This window comes from Heptranchias perlo, chromosome 20 (genome assembly GCF_035084215.1).
Source record: "Heptranchias perlo isolate sHepPer1 chromosome 20, sHepPer1.hap1, whole genome shotgun sequence".
NCBI lineage: Eukaryota > Metazoa > Chordata > Chondrichthyes > Hexanchiformes > Hexanchidae > Heptranchias > Heptranchias perlo.
In genome coordinates, this window is record NC_090344.1 from 14,766,598 (window position 1) to 14,785,470 (window position 18,873).

At 45.9% G+C, this 18,873-nt stretch overlaps 1 protein-coding gene across 1 annotated transcript in view; it reads left to right on the forward strand.

The window, feature by feature from the left end:
* Window positions 1-1,980: 1,980 nt before the first annotated feature.
* The window catches only part of LOC137335935 (zinc finger protein 271-like), a 61,850-nt gene continuing 44,957 nt past the window's right edge, over window positions 1,981-18,873 (forward strand). The window contains exons 1-3 of the mRNA XM_068001446.1: window positions 1,981-2,937; window positions 3,536-3,604; window positions 4,385-4,599. Coding sequence (XP_067857547.1) covers window positions 2,092-2,937; window positions 3,536-3,604; window positions 4,385-4,599 — 1,130 coding nt within the window. The 5' untranslated portion in view covers window positions 1,981-2,091. The remainder of the gene's footprint in view (window positions 2,938-3,535; window positions 3,605-4,384; window positions 4,600-18,873) is intronic.

The following is an 18,873-nucleotide window of genomic DNA, read 5'->3' on the forward strand; positions in this document are numbered from 1 at the left end:
GGAAAATAAACCTTAATTGAACCCGTCAGTTGCAATATTTAATAAAACAAATTTGATAAAAGTTACCGAAAAAAATATTTTCTGGAGTTCACCAAAGAGGGGTGAGGGTGGGCGCGTCAACGCTGTGTGTTTGTGCCGGTTAAAATGGCACGAAGGGCTGGGGTTTCAGTTTATTTTCTAATCCTTGGTCCAAACGCGCTCTCCCTGCTTCCAATCGATTTCCTTTTCGGCCAGATATTAAGACCATCAATGGCGGCTGCATCACCCAGCATGCTGCGCGGTACAGATTGTGCCCTATCTGAATCAGTGGAGCACAGTGCGCAGGCGCAGTATGACTCATTATCGGGCAGTGAGTCCTGAGCATGCGCGGTCAGTCGAGGCTGCGGGAGGAGCACGTTCGTTGCAGGTGAGAGGATCGGAGCAAGAGGATCAATAAACCCCGGGGCCCGGGTCCGGGCTCAGGCCCAGGCTCAGGCTTCACAAACCCCGAGTGCGGCCCCAGACCCGAATATAAAACAGTGAACATTATCCCCCCTCACTACCCGCCGGTTTCCGGTTTCTCCCGTTTCGCTCCGGACCAACTCTGAACTAAAGGCCGCGGCCCCGCGCATGCGCGGTGTAAACTGAGAATTCTCAGGGAGCGTCTGTAAATGAAGGAGAAATGGTGATCTCTGCATCCAGGGAGCTCTTGCTTTGGATGCCCTTCCTTTCTCCCCCGTGGGGATCTGTCTGCTCTGTACCTGAACCAACTCCTCCTTCAAGGCCTCCCATTGTTCAATTACTGTTTTGTTGCCAATTTTTGATTCCAATCCACCTGGACAAGATCCCTTTTTAACTCACTGGAATTATCCTTCCTCCAATTAAGTATTTTCACATTTGTTTGTCCCTTGTCCTTTTCCGTAACTATTCTAACCCTAATGAGATTATGATCACTGCTGCCCCACTGAAACATGCTCCACCTGCCCCACTTCATTCTCCACACCGAGCCCACTGCTGTACTCACATTCGCTCTCTCACATTCACTCTCTCACATTCACTCTCTCACATTCACCCTCTCACATTCACCCTCTCACATTCACCCTCTCACATTCACTCTCTCACATTCACCCTCTCACATTCACCCTCTCACATTCACCCTCTCACGCTCACTCTCTCACGCTCACTCTCTCACGCTCACTCTCTCACGCTCACTCTCTCACGCTCACTCTCTCACGCTCACTCTCACATTCCCACATTCACCCACTGTCACATTCACTCTCTCACGCTCTCTCACCCTTTTGCTCATGGTTTTGGGACACTGAAAGGTGATGCGATGGGTTTGAATTTCACCACAGTGTGTGGGACGGGGATTTACATCTTTGTGGGAAAAAGAGAGGAAAGAATGTTCCATAGAAACTAGAATTGTCTGTTCTGAATTTGTATCCTCTACTTACCGTGATAACTTTTATAACCTTTTACAGGGTATGAGAAGGGGAGGATTTGCAGAGGGAAACTCAAACCAAAGATCACGTCAAATCTGACAGTCACTCGATTCATCAGGACCTGAATATCAACGGCCTCTGTTCTTTCTGTGGGAGAAGATTTCAAGCATCAGTGTGAGTGGAAAAGCACCGAGTGAGAGTGTTCCAGTGCACTGACTGTGGAAAGAGCTTTAACCAGTTCCAAAGCCTGAAAAGACATCACACCATTCAAAGCTGGGAGAAACCGTACACGTGTTCTGTGTGTGGACGAGGCTTCGACTGATCGTCCAACCTGGAGAGACACAAGGACACCCGGACCACGGAGAAACCGTGGAAATGTGGGGACTGTGGGAAGGGATTCAATTACCCGTCAGAGCTGGAAACTCATCGACACAGTCACACTGGGGAGAGGCCATTCACCTGCTCCGTGTGTAAGAAGAGATTCACTCAGTCATCCAACCTGCTGAGACACCAGCGAGTTCACACTGATGAGAGACCTTTTAAATGTTCTGACTGTGAGAGGAGTTTTAAAAGCAAAATTAATCTGCTGAGACATCAAAGCGCTCACACTGGGGAGAGGCCGTTCTCCTGTTCCTTGTGTAAGAAGAGATTTACTCGGTCATCCCACCTGATGGCACACCAGCGAGTTCACACTGAGGAGAGGCCGTTCTCCTGCTCTGTGTGTGGGAAGAGATTCACTCAGTCCTCCACCCTGCTGATACACCAACGAGTTCACACTGGGGAGAGGCCATTCTCTTGCTCTGTGTGTGGGAAGAGATTCACTCAGTCATCCAACCTGCTGATACACCAGCGACTTCACTCCGATGAGAGACCTTTTAAATGTCCTGACTGTGAGAAGAGGTTTAAAAGCAAAATTAATCTGCTGACGCACAAACGCACTCACACTGGGGAGAGGCCGTTCTCCTGCTCCGTGTGTAAGAAGAGATTTACTCGGTCATCCCACCTGTTGAGACACCAGCGAGTTCACACTGGGGAGAGGCCGTTCTCCTGCTCCGTGTGTGGGAAGAGATTCACTCAATCATCCAACCTGCTGATACACCAGCGACTTCACTCAGATGAGACACCTTTTAAATGTTCCGTCTGTGAGAAGAGGTTTAAAAGCAAAATTAATCTGCTGACACACCAACGCACTCACACTGGGGAGAGGCCATTCTCTTGCTCTGTGTGTAAGAAGAGATTTAATCGTTCATACACCCTGCTGAGACACCAGCGAGTTCACACTGATAAGAGACCTTTTAAATGTTCTGACTGTGAGATGAGGTTTCAAAGCAAAAAGAATCTGCTGACACACCAACGTACTCACCCTGGGGAGAGACTTTTTAAATGTTCTGACTGTGAGAAGGGCTTTAAAAGCACAAATGATCTGCTGAAACACCAACACACTCACACTGGGGAGAGACTGTTCACCTGCTCCGTGTGTGGGAAGGGATTCACTAATTCATCTCATCTTCTGAGACATCAACTTGTTCACACTATTGAGTGACCTTTTAATTCACTGACTGTGAGAAGAGCTTTAAAAGCAGAAATGAACTGCTGACACATCAACACATGCCCATTGGGGAGAGACTGTTCACCTGCTCCATGTGTGGGAAGGGATTCACTCAGTCATCACACGTGCTGAGACACCAACGAGTTCACATATGACTGCAGGGGTTGGATTCTGCTGTTAATCACATCCAGGACTGAACCATGTTCATTCTGACAGTTGGGGTTTGTTTCTGCTGATGTTAATAACCCCTATAACTGGGCTGGAGTTTAATTTTCTGGATACATGTTAAATAAATCAGCTTAGTTTCAAATACCTTGTAGATTTTGGTCTTTCCCACCTGAGTGTTTAGCATCACCTGACTGGAGCTCAGAAAGGACAATCTGTGGGATGGATCGTCCGGTGGGAACAGAACGTCAGCCTGGACACAGTCCTTCAGGGCCACACTGAGAGGGGCAAACGGCACTTTGGTCTTTCTCATCTCTCTTCACTGACAGCAAAGTCGCCGTGCGGGTTAATCTTGAGGCGTGTAAGAAATGTGTCCCAGCCGCTCCCTTTTATGGTTCAGGGCTCCTCGGAACGGAACAGAAGGCTCCTGTACAATGGTGTTTCGAGTCAGGAAGAGCAAGAACAATGTGTAAGGATTAACCCATTAACAGATATAATTTAGTATAATTATAATCAATAGGAGAAGTAGAATGAAATGTACTATGAATCTATGAATCTATAAATGTAAACTGTACTGTGTATTAATATAGTATGAACCATGTAACGTGTATTCAATAAGAAAGTGCTGGTGGGCCGAGAATGATGCATGATGGTTATTATAGTCAAGTTTGCAGTTAAAACTAATAGGATGCTGACAACATTAAAGTGGGAATGAACAGACTGTGGGGAAATCACAGACACTAAGGGAGGATGTGCTGGAATAGCATAATGTCTAAAAGACATGTAGATAAAGGGACTGAAGGTTAATTAAATCAAGGTGTCACGCAGGCTTAGGCCTCTCTATCTCGAGCCTCCACAAGCTAGTGAATAGAAGTCTGTTTATACAAACGGTTCTGTGAAGGCTGGCAATGTAAACTCTAAGATAAGGTACTGTTAAGTCTGTAACAACAAGACACGGATGGTACCGGGAGTTATGCTTGGAATGTAACTTCTGAAGGTTGAGAGACATGAATAATGGTGAGGCTGAGAGATGTGGATGTGATAGTGAACTGCCACATTGACTGAAAATGGGGATAAGAAGAGACCTCAAAATCTGAGGAAGGCGCACAAGATTCTGGCAAGGAAGAAGAGAACTCTTCAGTCAACAGATCACAGCGAGAGAGAGAGAGAGAGAGACCGCACCGTAGTCACTTGGAGGGATACTTCCGAGGTTTCAAGGAACAGACTGTGACTTTTTCTCTTTTTTAAGTATCACCTTTTTTGTACTAATTGTGATGTGCTTAATAAATCTGTTTTGCCTTCAACCACAATACCAGTACCAGTGGTGATCTTGCTGTTGTCAGGAACCAGTCCTAAGATTGGATTAGATTATAATCCTGAAAATAGTGGTTTAAATCCTACAATTGACGACCACGAAGGGACTATTCCTGACAACAGCCAAAACCTGGTATTACTGGATATAGGGTAACCAGAGAACCATGGAAAAGATACAGCACAGAAGGGGGCCATTCGGCCCATCGTGTCCGCGTCGGCTCGAAGAACAACCAGTTGCCCATTCTAATCCCACCTTCCAGCACCTGGTCCATAGCCCTGCAGCTTACAGCACTTTCGGTGCAGGTACAGGTACTTTTTAAAAGAGTTGAGGGTCCCTGCCTCTACCACCAATTCAGGCAGGGAATTCCAAACACCCACCACCCTCTGGGTAAAAAAGTTTTTCCTCATGTCCCCTCTAATCCTTCTGCCAATCATCTTAAATCTATGTCCTCTAGTTCTTGACCTCTCCACTAGGGGAAACAGATACTTCCTGTCGACTCAATCCAGTCCCCTCATCATTTTGTAAAACTCAATCAAGTCTCCCCTCAGCCTCCTTTGCTCCAAGAAAAACAACCCCAGCCTATCCAATCTCTCCTCATAGCTGCAATTTACAAACCCTGGCAACATTCTTCTAAATCTTCCCTGCACTCTCTCCAGAGCAATTACATCCTTCCTGTAATGTGGTGACCAGAACTTCTCACAATATTCCAGCTGTGGCCTTACCAGCATTTTATACAATTCCATCATTACATCCCTGCTTATGTATTCTATACCTTGGCTGATAACGGAGAGCATTCCATATGCCTTCTTCACAACCTTATCTACCTGTACTGCCGCATTCAGGGACCTGTGCACATGCACTCCATGGTATCTCACTTCCTCTCCCCCTCTCAATATATTCCCGTTTACTGCGTATTCCCTTTTACTGTTTGCCCTCCCTAAGTGCATTATCTCACACTTCTCCGGGTTGAACTGCATTTGCCACTTTTCCGCCCATTCCACTAACCCATTCATATCTTCTTGGAGTCTGCAGCTATCCTCTTCACTATCAGCTACACGGTCAATTTGTGTGTCGTCTGCAATTTGCTAATCATGCCCCCTACATTCAAGTCCAAATCATTAATGTATACCACAAACAGCAAGGGACCCAACACTGTGCCCTGCGGCACACCACTGGAAATGGACTTCCATTCGCAAAGACATCCATCGAATTATAAGCTTTGTTTCCTGTTACTGAGCCAATTTTGGATCTAATTCACCACATTTCCCTGTATCCAATGGGCTTTTACCTTTCTGACCAGTCTGCCACGTGGGACCTTGTCAAATGCCTTACTACAATCCATGTAGACAACATCCAACAGCACGACCATCATCAATCCTCATTGTCACTTTCTCAAAGAATTCAATCAGATTTGGAAGGCATAACCTTCCCTGAACAAATCCATGCTGACTATCCCTGATTAAACCATGCCTTTCCAAGTGACAGTTTATCCCATCTCTCAGTATTGATTCGAATAGTTTGCCCACCACCGAGGTAAGACTGACCGGCCAATAATTGTTCAGCCTTTCCCTCGTATCCTTTTTAAACCATGGTACTACGTTTGCAGTCTTCCAGTCCTCCGGTACCTCCCCTGTATCTAGTGAGGATTGGAAAATGATCCTCAGAGCATCCGCTATTTCCTCCCTGGCTTCCTTCAATAGCCTAGGAAACAATCCATCCGGCCCTGGTGACTTATCAACTTTCAAGTATTCCAGTCCATCTGGTACTTCCTCTCTCGTTATGTTTACCTTATCCAATATTTCACAACTCTCCTCTTTAACTACTACGTCCAGATCATCCCTTTGCTTTGTGAATACGGAGACAAAATATTCATTTAAAACCCTACCCACATCCTCTGCTTCTACACACAAGTTACCCTTATCATCCCTGATAGGTCCCACCTTTTCCTTCACTATCCTCTTGTTCTTAATGTACTGATAAAACATCTTTGGGTTTTCTTTAATCTTACCAGCTCATATTTTTTCATGCCCTCCCTTTGCTTTCCTTATTTCCTTTTTTACGTCATCCCTGTACTTTCCATACTCCCCTCGGCTTTCTGCAGTATTTCGTTTTCTGTGACAGTCATATGCTTTCTTTTTCTGCTTTATCTTGCCCTGTATACTTCGAGACAACCAGGGGGCTCTAAATTTGGCAGTGTCACCCTTTTCATTGAGGGGACGTGTCTGCATTGCACCCATAGAATTTCACTTTTTAGTGCCTCCCACTGGCTTGCCACTGATTTCTCCTCAAGTAGTTGTGTCCAGTCCACTTCTGCCAAATCACCTCTCAGAGCTGTAAAATTTGCCTTCCCCAAATTTAAAACGTTTACTCCTGATTTAACTTTGTCCTTTTCCATAATAATGCTAAAACTACCTGAATTATGGTCACTATCCCCAATATAGTCACCCACTGTCACTTCACCCACTTGTCCATCTTCATTTCCCATCTAGACTAAATCTAGAATTGCATCCCCTCTTGTTGGGCTTGTCACGTACTGGCTAAAAAAGTTCTCCTGGACACCGATCAAGAATTTTGCGCCCTCTGTGCCCCTCACGCTGTTTGAATCCCAGTTGATGTTAGGGTAGTTGAAGTCCCCGACTATTATTGCCCTCTTGTTTTTGCACTCAGAAATTTGCCGACATATTTGTTGTTCTATCTCTCTTTTGCTATTCGGGGGTCGATAGTACACTCCTAGTAGTGTGACAGCCCCTTTTTTATTTCTTAAATCAACCCATATGGCCTCGATTGATGATCCATTTAGCATATCACCCCTCCTCACAACTGTAATTGACTCTTTAACCAATAATGCTACCACCATCCATTTTAGCACCCACTCTATCCTGCCTGAAAACTCAATAGCCTGCGAAACAATCCAATATTGAGCTGCCAATTATCCCCCTCTTTAACTCAGGTTTCCATTACAGCAATGATATCATGCCGCCATGTGTCTATCTGTGCTCTCAGCTCATAGAACCATAGAAACATAGAATAAATACAGCACAGAAGAGGGCCATTCGGCCCATCGTGTCCGCGCCGGCTCGAAGAACAACGAGGTGCCCATTCTAATCCCACCTTCCAGCACCCAGTCCGTAGACCTGCAGCTTACAGCACTTTAGGTGCAGGTCCAGGTACTTTTTAAATGAGTTGAGGGTCCCTGCCTCTACCATCAATTCGGGCAGTGAATTCCATACACCCACCACCCTCTGGGTAAAAAAGTTTTTCCTCATGTCCCCTCTAATCCTTCCGCCAATCAGTTTAAATCTATGTCCTCCAGTTCTTGAACTCTCTGCTAGGGGAAACAGGTACTTCCTGTCTACTTTATCTCGGCCCCTCATAATTTTGTACACTATTTATATCACCCCATCTGCTTTGTTTGTAATACTCCTTCCATTGAAGTATATGCCCTTTAACCCCGTCAAATTCCTGTGCTGAACACTATTTAACCTTTGCTTCTTTTGCCTTTCTGAGTCGCTAACTACGTAACTAACTGCTTTTCTACTTCCCGTTTCCTGGTCTGAATTTGTCCTATCTTTACCTGCCCTTTGCTACCCATTCCTCTGCGATATAGCTTGAACCGTCACCAACAGAACTAGCAAAAGCCCCCGCGAGGATATTGGTCCCGGTTCTGCTTGGGTGCAACCCGTCTCAGAAGGTGGGATGAAAAAGTGAATCCCTTCACACACAGGGAGCAGGTGAACAGTCTCTCCCCAGTGTGAGTGTGTTGGTGTTTCAGCAGATCATTTGTGCTTTTAAAGCCCTTCTCACAGTCAGAACATTTAAAGGTCTCTCCCCAGTGTGAACTCGCTGGTGTGACAGAAGGTGGGATGACTGAGTAAATCTCTTCTTACACATGGAGCAGGTGAACGTGCTCTCCGAAGTGTGAGTGCGTTGGTCTCTCAGCAATTCGTTTCCACTTTTAAAGCTCTTCTCACAGTCAGAACATTTAATGGGTCTCTCATCAGAGTGAAATCGTTGGTGTGACAGAAGGTGGGATGACCGAGTGAATCTCTTCTTCCACACGGAGCAGGTGAACGGTCTCTCCCCAGTGTGAGTGCGCTGGTGTCTCCATAGTTCGTTTCTGCTTTTAAAGCTCTTCTCACAGTCACTGAGTTAAAAGGTCTCTCCCCAGTGTGAACAAGTTGATGTCTGACAAGGTGGGATGAATTAGTGAATCCCTTCCCACACACGGAGCAGGTGAACAGTCTCTCCCCAGTGTGAGTGCGTTGCTGTTTCAGCAGATCATTTGTGCTTTTAAAGCCCTTCTCACTGTCAGAACATTTAAAAGGTCTCTCCCCAGAGTGAACCAGCTGGTGCATTAGCAGTTCAGTTGAAATAATGAATCCCTTCCCACACATGGAGCAGATGAACGGCCTCTCCCCAGTGTGAGTGCGTTGGTGTGTCAGCAGATTACATTTGCTTTTAAACCTCTTCTCAAAGACAGAACATTTGAAAGGTCTATTATCGGAATGAACTCGCTGTATCAGCAGGTTGGATGACCGAGTGAATCTCTTCTCACACACGGAGCAGGAGAACCGCCTCTCCCCAGTGTGACTGCGTCAATGAGTTTCCAGCTCTGACGGGTAATTGAATCCCTTCCCACAGTCCCCACATTTCCACGGTTTCTCCGTGGTCCGGGTGTCCTTGTGTCTCTCCAGGTTGGACGATCAGTTGAAGCCTCGTCCACACACAGAACACGTGTACGGTTTCTCCCCGCTCTGAATGGTGCGGTGTTTTTTCAGGCTGTGTAACTGGTTAAAGCTCTTTCCACAGTCAGTGCACTGGAACACTCTCACTCGGGTGTGTGTGTCTCGGTGCTTTTCCTTTCACAGTGATGTTTGAAATCTTCTCCCAGAGATAGAACAGACGAACATTTCTCCTTCCACATTCAAAGGCCGATGATATTCAGGTCCTAATGAATCGAGTGACTCTGTCAGATCTTGACGTGGTCTTTGGTTTGAGTTTCCCGTCTGCACATCCTCCCCTTCCAATACCCTGTAAAATGAATTTACAAAAGTCATCACTGAAAGTACAGGATGCAAATTCAGAACAGGCTAATCCAGTTGCTATGGAATATTCTTTCCTCTCTTGTTCCCCCAAAGCTATAAATACCCGTCCCACACACTCTCCATCCTCCCTGTGCTGAAATCCAAACCCATTGCATCATCTTTCAGTGGTCCTAAACCATGAGTGAAAGGGTGAGAGAGCGTGAGAGAGTGAATGTGAGAGAGTGAATGTGAGAGAGTGAATGTGAGTACAGCAGTGGGCTCGGTGTGGAGAATGAAGTGGGGCAGGTGGAGCATGTTTCAATGGGGCAGCAGTGATCATAATCTCATTAGGTTTAGAATAGTTACGGAAAAGGAAAAGGAACAAACAAATGTGAAAATACTTAACTGGAGGAGGGCTAATTCCAGTGAGTTAAAAAGGGATCTTGTCCAGGTGGATTGGAATCAAAAATTGGCAACAAAACAGTAATTGAACAATGGGAGGCCTTGAAGGAGGAGTTGGTTCAGGTACAGAGCAGACAGATCCCCACGGGAGAGAAAGGAAGGGCATCCAAAGCTAGAGCTCCCTGGATGACCAAAGAGATAGAGATTAAAATGAAACAGAAAGAGGAGGCTTATGACAAATTTAAGGTTCATAATACAGTAGAGAACCAAGCTGAACAAAGTACAGAGGAGATCTAAAAAAGGGAATAAGAGGTGCAAAGAGAGATTATGAGAATAGATTGGTGGTTAACATAAAAGGGAATCCAAAAGTCTTTTATAAACATATAAATAGTAAAGGGGGAGTCAGAGGAAGGGTGGGGTCGATTTGGGACAAAAAAGGAGATCTTCTTGTGGAGGCAGAGGGCATGGCTGAGGCACTAAATGAGTACTTTACATCCGTCTTCACCAGAGAAGAGGATTCTGCCATTGTACAGTAAAGGAGGAGGTAGTAGTGATATTGGAGACAATAAAAATAGATAAAGAGGAGGTACTTAAAAGATTGGCAGTGCTCAAAGTAAAAAAGTCTTTCGGTCCAGATGGCTCGCCTCCGAGATTACTGAGGGAAGTAAGGGTGTAGATAGCGGAGGCTCTGACCACAATCTTCCAATCCTCCTTGGATATGGGAGTGGTGTCTGAGGACTGGAGGATTGCAAGTGTCACACCCCTGTTCATAAATGTGGGAGAGGGATAAACCCGGCAATTACAGGCCAGTCAGCCGAACGTCGGTGGTGGGAAACTTCTAGAGGCCAGAATCCTGGACAAAATTAATTCTCACTTGGAAGAACGTGGGTTAATCAATGACAGTCAATATAGATTTGTTAAAAGTTAAATCATGTCTGTCTAATTTGATTGAGTTCTTCAAAGAAATAACGGAGAGGGTTGATGAGGGTAGTGCACTCGATGTTGTGTACACGGACATTTAAAAGGCGTTTGGTAAAGTACCACCAAATGGAACTGTTAGTAAAATTGAAGCCCATGGGAGCATGGATACAAAATTTGCTGCCAGACAATGTGGAGAACAGTGGTGAATCATTGTTTCACAGACTGGAAGGAAGTATACAGTGATGTTCCACAGGCGTTGGTATTTGGACCATGAGTCTTTTTGAGATATATTAATTAACTAGACATGTAACCAGTGGGGTGCCGCAAGGATCAGTGCTTGGGCCTCAGCTATTTACAATATATATCAATGACTTAGATGATGGAACTGAGTGTAATGTATCCAAGTTTGCTGATGATATCAAGCTAGGTGGGAAAGTAAGCTGTGAGGAGAACACAAAGAGTCTGGAAAGGGATATAGACAGGTTAAGTGAGTGGGCAAGTAGGTTGTAGCTAGAGAATTATGTGGGGAAATGTGAGGTTATTCACTTTGGTAGGAAGAATAGAAAAACAGAATACTTTTTAAATGGTGAGAAAATATTAAATGTTCGTGTTCAGAGAAATTAAGGTGCCCTCGTACAAAAAACACAAAGTTAACTTGCTGGTACAGCAAGCAACCAGGAAGGCAAATGGAAAGTTAGAATTTATTGCAAGGGGGTTGGAGTTGCTCCCTGACCGATCACTATTGTCCTTTATTTACAGACGCTCTCTGACCGATCACTGTTTCTCCTTCATTTTCAGATGCTCCCTGACCAATCACCATTTCTCCTTCATTTACAGACGCTCCCTGATTCGATGAGTCACGAGGTTTGACGCTGACTCTGCGCATGCTCGGAGGCCGCGGGCAGTTTGTCGAGTTTCGGGTCTGATCTAAACCGGAGCCCCCGGAGTGTAGAGAGAGAGAGGAGAATGTTCACTGTTTGATATTCGGGCCCGGGGCCGCACTCGGGGTTTGTGAAGCCCCCGCCCCCTCCCCCGGGGTTTATTAACCCGCTCCCCCCGCCCATCTCTCACCTGTTGCGGACACGATCTCGGCCTCACTCCCCGCCCGCCGCGCATGCTCAGCTCACACTGCCCGGGTGATTGACGGGAACTCCGGACCAATAGGAAGAGCGGACAGGGACTGGAGGACCGAGCGGGCGGTTGGTCCTCCAACCAATGGGAGTGTGTGAGGGGCGGGACTTGCGGCACCGAGTGGGCGGGGCTGAGCCCGGATCTCCCTCATTGGCTGAAAGTCTGCCTCATTTTGAAAGCTGATTGGTGTGAAACTCTTGGGGAAAACTGGCCCTTTGTGTTGTGGCGAAAAACCGATGGAACCGAGTGGGTGGAGCAAAGATTTCAACATTGGGAATGAAATGGATTAATTCAGGACAGACAGCAGGGATTATTGGAGGGAATAACACAGTGTGGGGATAAAATGCAATGGAGGTTGTGAAGATGGATTGTTAAAAAGTGTTTGAGAAGATGCCGGACAGGAGGCTTGTTGATCAGATTCAAGCTCACGGTATTAAAGGGAGTGGGTCAGTGTGGATGGGAAGTTGGAGAAAGGGCAGAGTGGTGGTTAATGGATGTTTTTCAGACTGTGGGGATGTAAACAGTGGTGTCCCCCAGGGGCAGTTACAGCGGTTATTAACATCATCAGAAACAAATCCCAACTGCCAGAATGAAGTTCTGCTGCTGAAACCCTCATCCGTGCCTTTGTTTACCTCCAGACTCGACTATTCCAATGCTCTCCAGGCCCGGCCTTCCACTTTACACCCTCCGTAAACTTGAACCCACAATGTCCAGATCAATAATCAGTCGCATTATTCATTGTGTCACTGGCCCAGGCTGTGGAGAACACGGAGCAGCTCCCACTCCCACAGCACTGCGGTATGAGCAGGTACCGAGTCAGCCTCAGTCATGAGCACTGGAATCCATTTTTGCCTCTTTCCTTTGATAACTCAGCTGGTCGAGCAACAAGACTGTTGTGGAAAATAAGACAGTCATCCTTCCATCATTTGTTCAATTCCGGCTCAAAAGAGTACGCGTACTTTTGCAATAAGCAGCAATTAGTTCAAGGTCGCTCTCTTAACTTTACAGGCAACTTACAGATTAACATGTTGCCATGAACGCACAGGACGCCTCTTTTGCTTTCTCAAACCTTAAAGCTTTCTGTGTCTGCCCGAGCATCGCTGTTTCACTCGAGCATTTCCCTCTGCTCACCAGCAGGGAGTGCCTTTGAGCAGCAACATTTCAAATCACCCTCAATTTCATGTAAAAAGGTCTTCGATCAGTCAGTCAGTCAGGGCTCACGCTGCTCCCTCAAGCTCGGGCGGCTGTTGCTTTCCGGTGACCTCGTCTTCCTTCCGCAGGCTCGGACTCTTCTCAGCATCATTCATGATTACTGTGGCTTCCCGTTCTGCTGTTCCTCACTTGCTGATGCTCGATAACACCGATTTTAGCAAATTTTTAATATATTCAAGGAGCGGCAACCCAAGGCAAGATTTCTCTGCTGGTCGTGGAGCAGCTTGGAGGCGAGTGTGAGGCGGGAACTGTGAAGGGCGATTTACAAACAGCAAACGAGGAATTAGCTCAACTGGTAGAGCGCTCACTTAGCATGTGAGAAGTAGTGGGATCGTTGATTATATTCTCCACTCACCGATTGTCTTGCTGCAATTATACAGAAACAAGAGCGTTGTCAGTGAGTCCATAGCCCATGAACTTCCTAAACCTCACTGTGTGTTTTTGTACAGAGAGGTCAAGGGGCAGCACATCTTTTGATGTGCTGCAGTCAGCAAAAGTTCTTGATTTTGCTCTGCAGCAAAGATGGAAAGATGAGGTGAGAGATGGAAAAAAAGCTTCGTAATCCCTGATGCCTTCTCTGAAGTTTGAATTCAGGACCCTCAGATTATGACACTGATGCACTGCTTGCTGCACTGAGATGGCACTTACCAGGTATGGAGCCAGGCAGCACCACCAAGTAGGACAGCTTGCAAGGTATTGAAGGCCATAAAATAATGCACAAGTTGAAAAAAATTCAGAGCCAGGTAGGAGTCAAACCTACAGTCTTCTCATCCGTAGTCAGATGTGTTATCCATTGCGTCACTGGCCCGTGTTATACTGAGGAAACAGCAGCAGGAGGCAGTGGGCATGACGGAGGTACTAAATAAATACTTTGCATCTGTCTTTACCAAGAAGATGCTGCCAGAGTGTCAGTAAAGGAAGATGTAGTTGAGATACTGGATTGGCTAAAAATTCATAAAGAGGAGGTACTTGAAAGGCTGGCTGTACTTAAAGTAGATACGTAACCTGGTCCGGATGGGATGCATCCTAGGTTTCTGAGGGAAGTAACGGTGGAAATTGCAGAGGTACTGGCCATAATCTTCCAAACATCCTTAGATATGGGGGTGATGCCAGAGGACTGGAGAATTGCAAATGTTACACCCTTGTTCAAGAAAGGGTGAAAGATAAAACCCAGCAGCTACTGACCAGTCAGTTTAACCTCGGTAGTGGGGAAAGTTCTAGCAACGATAATCCGGGATAGAATTCGCAGCCACTTGGACAAGGATTAGGGAAAGCCAGCACGGATTTGTTAAAGGCAAATTGTGTTTAACTAACTTGATACAGTTTTTTGATAAGGTAACAGAGAGGGTCGATGAGGGAAATGCAGTTGATGTGGTGTGTATGGACTTCCAAAAGGCGTTAGATAAAGTGCCACGTAATGGGCTTGTCATTAAGATTGAAGCCCATGGAATAAAGGGGTGGCAGTAGCAGCATTGATACAGAATTGGCTAAATAACAGCAAACAGAGTGTAGTGATGAATGGTTGTTTTTCAGAAAGGAGGGAGGTATACTGTGGTGTTCCCCAGGGGTCGGTGCTGGGACCACTGCTTTTCTTGATATACATTAATGACTTGGACTTGGGTATACAGGGCACAATTTCCAAATTCTTGCTACCAGGATGCTCCATTTCACTGTCATCGGCATTAAAATTCATTGGCCAATTATACACCCATTTTACAAGTTTATTGATGTATTTTGTATTTGGTCGCAAACTTCATCAATATTATGTAAACTCCACCCCATCCGCCAATCTAGTGTCATCTGTTAATTTTGAAATTGTACTTCCGATTCCCGAGACCAAATTGTTTATGTGAATTGTGAACAGTGGTCCCAGAACCAATCCTTGTGGAGCATCACTTTCCACCTTATACAGTGTGAGTCGCTACAATTAACCTCTGCTATCTGTTTTAGAGCAGTAGTCAAGAGAAACTTCTTTACATAGGGAGTAGGCAGTCTGTGGAATTCACTTCCACGGTTAGTGTTTGGGGCACACAGTTCTGTAATGACAAGTGGTCCTCATGTTTTTATCCAAGACAGGCCTCAGCCCAGTCATTTACTCCAAATGTTGGTGCAATAGTTCAAGCTAAGAGGCTTGAAGGGATCCTAAGAGATTCTGTTTATGATCACGAGGAAACAGAAGGGACCATTAGAGATACTCAACACGGCTTCCGGGAAAGAAGATCAGCTATCAGGAGCAGCAGTAGCAGTAAACAACATCGAAATGTACGTAAGTAACAATATAGTTCATCTTCATCTGTTTCCAGTTTAATAACTTTTGCTGAATGTGGTCCAGGCCAAGTGCCAGGATATCGGGTCAGGTTCACCATAGGAAATGAGTTTGACACCCCTGAGATAGACAATGTGAACCGGATTACCCTCATCCACTGACCCAGCAACTTCTTCAAAAAACTCAAGCAAGTTTGTAAGACAGCATTTTCTTTCCCAGAAGCCGTGTTGAGTATCTCTAATGGCTCCTTCTCTTTCCCCGTGATCATAAACAGCATCTCTTAGGATCCCTTCAAGCATCTTCCCTCAGATCGAGGTCACACTGATGGGCCTGTCATACCCCGGCTCTGATTTGTCCCCTTTAATGAAAATGGGAACTACGTGAGCTACCTTCCAATCTCAGGGAACAATCCTTGACTCTATTGAGCTGTTGAAGATACAGGCAAGGGGCTCACAGAGCACCCGTCCCATCTCTTTAAACACCCGTGGGTGAATATCATCTGGACCTGGAGCACAATGCATTTTGAGAGTTCATATTTTATCCAAAGTGACATCCCATTCTATTTTAATATTTATGATGTTATTGTTGACAGCACATCCCACAGCTGGAATCTGAGCCTCATCCACAGGTGTGCAGGCTGATGTGAAATAGTCATTTAACAGCTCTGCCATTGCCCGGGAATCTGTCCTGAACTGTCTTTCAGTGGCCCTAAAGTATCTTTAATGGTCTTCTGACTCCTGACGTAGCTGAAAAAACATTTGCTATTATTCTCAGAATTGTGCACCATTTTCTTTTCCAAAGATCTCTGAGCTTCTCTAATGGCTGCATGTGTCTCCCTCGATTGTGGGTGATATTTGACCCAATTCTCCGGTAAACTGAATTCATCCTGATCTGATCTGGGTTAAATGTAAGACAGTTTGGGGACTCAGGAATCATTCACCGCTAGACCCACACTGACAGGTAAAATCCCAGACGGTTCCTTAGTAAGGATTCCTCTGGTACCTCAGCATATATTTGTCAGCTATCTTGCAGTCCACTCCTGGAGGCCCCACTCCCTGAGCCTGCAACGTTCAGCAGGGTCAGTGGTGGAGTTCCGCAGTGGGAGTGATCCCAGAGTAACTGTCGGGATCGCCCCCACCCTGTGGATGGTCAGGGTTGTGTATTTTTAGTGATCCTGGTGTCTAACACGCACACATCAATAAAACCATGAATTCTGGAAACACACTGCAGGTCCTTCTTTATCTGGAGATCGAATGACTGTTGAATAATTGTACCAGCAGTTAACAGGCTCCTGTGAACTCCTCCCTCTGCTACTTCAATTCAGACTTCAACTCATTTATTTTTAACGGGTTTATTTTAAATGAGTTAACGCTTGCCTTAAATGGTAGACTCAGGACTGTCACTCAAACAGGTGAAATCTTCATAGAATAATTACCACAGTCATTTTCAGACTGGATGTCATACAGTGACTTTGCTGTCAGAGAAGGGAGACGAGAAAGACCAAAGTGCCGTTTGCCCCTCTCAGTGTGGCCCTGAAGGACTGTGTCCAGGCTGAAGTTCTGTTCCCACCGGACGATCCTCCCCCCAGATTGTCCTTTCTGAGCTCCAGTCAGGTGATGCTAAACACTCAGGTGGGAAAGACCAAAATTTACAACAAGGTGTTTACAACAAAGCTGATTTATTTAACAGATATCCAGGATATTAAACTCCAGCTCAGTTATAGGGGTTATTAACATCAGAAGAAACAAACCCCAACTGTCAGAATGAACATGGTTCAGTCCTGGATGTGATTAACAGCAGAATCAAACCCCTGCAGTCATATGTGAACTCGCTGGTGTCTCAGCACGTGTGATGACTGAGTGAATCCCTTCCCACACAAGGAGCAGGTGAACAGTCTCTCCTCAATGGGCATGTGTTGATGTGTCAGCAGTTCATTTCTGCTTTTAAAGCTCTTCTCACAGTCACTGAGTTAAAAGGTCACTCAATAGTGTGAACAAGTTGATGTCTCAGAAGGTGGGATGAATGAGTGAATCCCTTCCCGCACACGGAGCAGGTGAACAGTCTCTCCCCAGTGTGAGTGTGTTGGTGTTTCAGGAGATCATTTCTGATTTTAAATCTTTTCTCACAGTCAGAACATTTAACGGTTTCTCCCCAGTGTGAACTCGCTGGTGTGACAGAAGGAGGGATGACCGAGTGAATCTCTTCTTACACACGGAGCAGGTGAATGGCCTCTCCCCAGTGTGAACTCGCTGGTGTTTCAGCAGGTGGGATGACTGAGTGAATCCCTTCCCACACACGGAGCAGGTGAACGGCCTCTCCCCAGTATGGGTACGTTGGTGTTTCATCAGATCAATTTTGCTTTTAAACCTCTTCTCACAGTTGGAACATTTAAAAGGTCTCTCATCAGACTGAACTCGCTGGTGTGACAGAAGGTGTGATGATCGAGTGAATCTCTTCTTACACACTGAGCAGGAGAACGGTCTCTCCCCAGTGTGAACTCGCTGGTGTTTCAGCAGGGTGGATGACTGAGTGAATCCTTTCCCACACACGGAGCAGGTGAACGGCCTCTCCCCAGTGTGGCTATGTTGGTGTCTCATCAGATCAATTTTGCTTTTAAACCTCTTCTCACAGTCAGAACATTTAAAAGGTCTCTCATCAGAGTGAACTCGCTGGTGTGTCAGCAGATGTGATGACCGAGTAAATCTCTTCTCACACAAGGAGCAGTTGAACGGCCTCTCCCCAGTGTGAGTGCGTTGGTGTGTCAGCAGAATACTTTTGCTTTTAAAGCTCTTCTCACAGTCAGAACATTTAAAAGGTCTCTCATCAGAGTGAGTTCGCTGGTGTCTCAGCAGGGTGGATGACCGAGTGAATCCCTTCCCACACACGGAGCAGGTGAACGGCCTCTCCCCAGTGTGATTGTGTCCATGCATTTCCAGCTGTGACGGGTAATTGAATCCCTTCCCACAGTCCCCACATTTCCACGGTTTCTCCGTGGTCCGGGTGTCCTTGTGTCTCTCCAGGTTGGACGATCAGTTGAAGCCTCGTCCACACACAGAACACGTGTACGGTTTCTCCCCGCTGTGAATGGTGTGATATTTTTTCTGTCTGTGTAACTGGTTAAAGCTCTTTCCACAGTCAGTGCACTGGAACACTCTCACTCGGGTGTGTGTGTCTCGATGATTTTCCACTCACACTGCTGTTTGAAATCTTCTCCCACGGATAGAACAGACAAACATTTCTCCTTCCACATTCAAGGGCCGATGATATTCAGGTCCTGATGAATTGAGTGACTCTATCAGGTCTTGACGTGATCTTTGGTTTGAATTTCCCTCTGCAAATCCTCCCCTTCTAATACCCTGTAAAAGGAGTTTATAAAAGTTATCAATGTAAGTACAGGATAGAAATTCAGATCAGATAACTCTACTTTCTATGGAACATTATTTCCTCTCTCATTCCTCAAAGCTGTA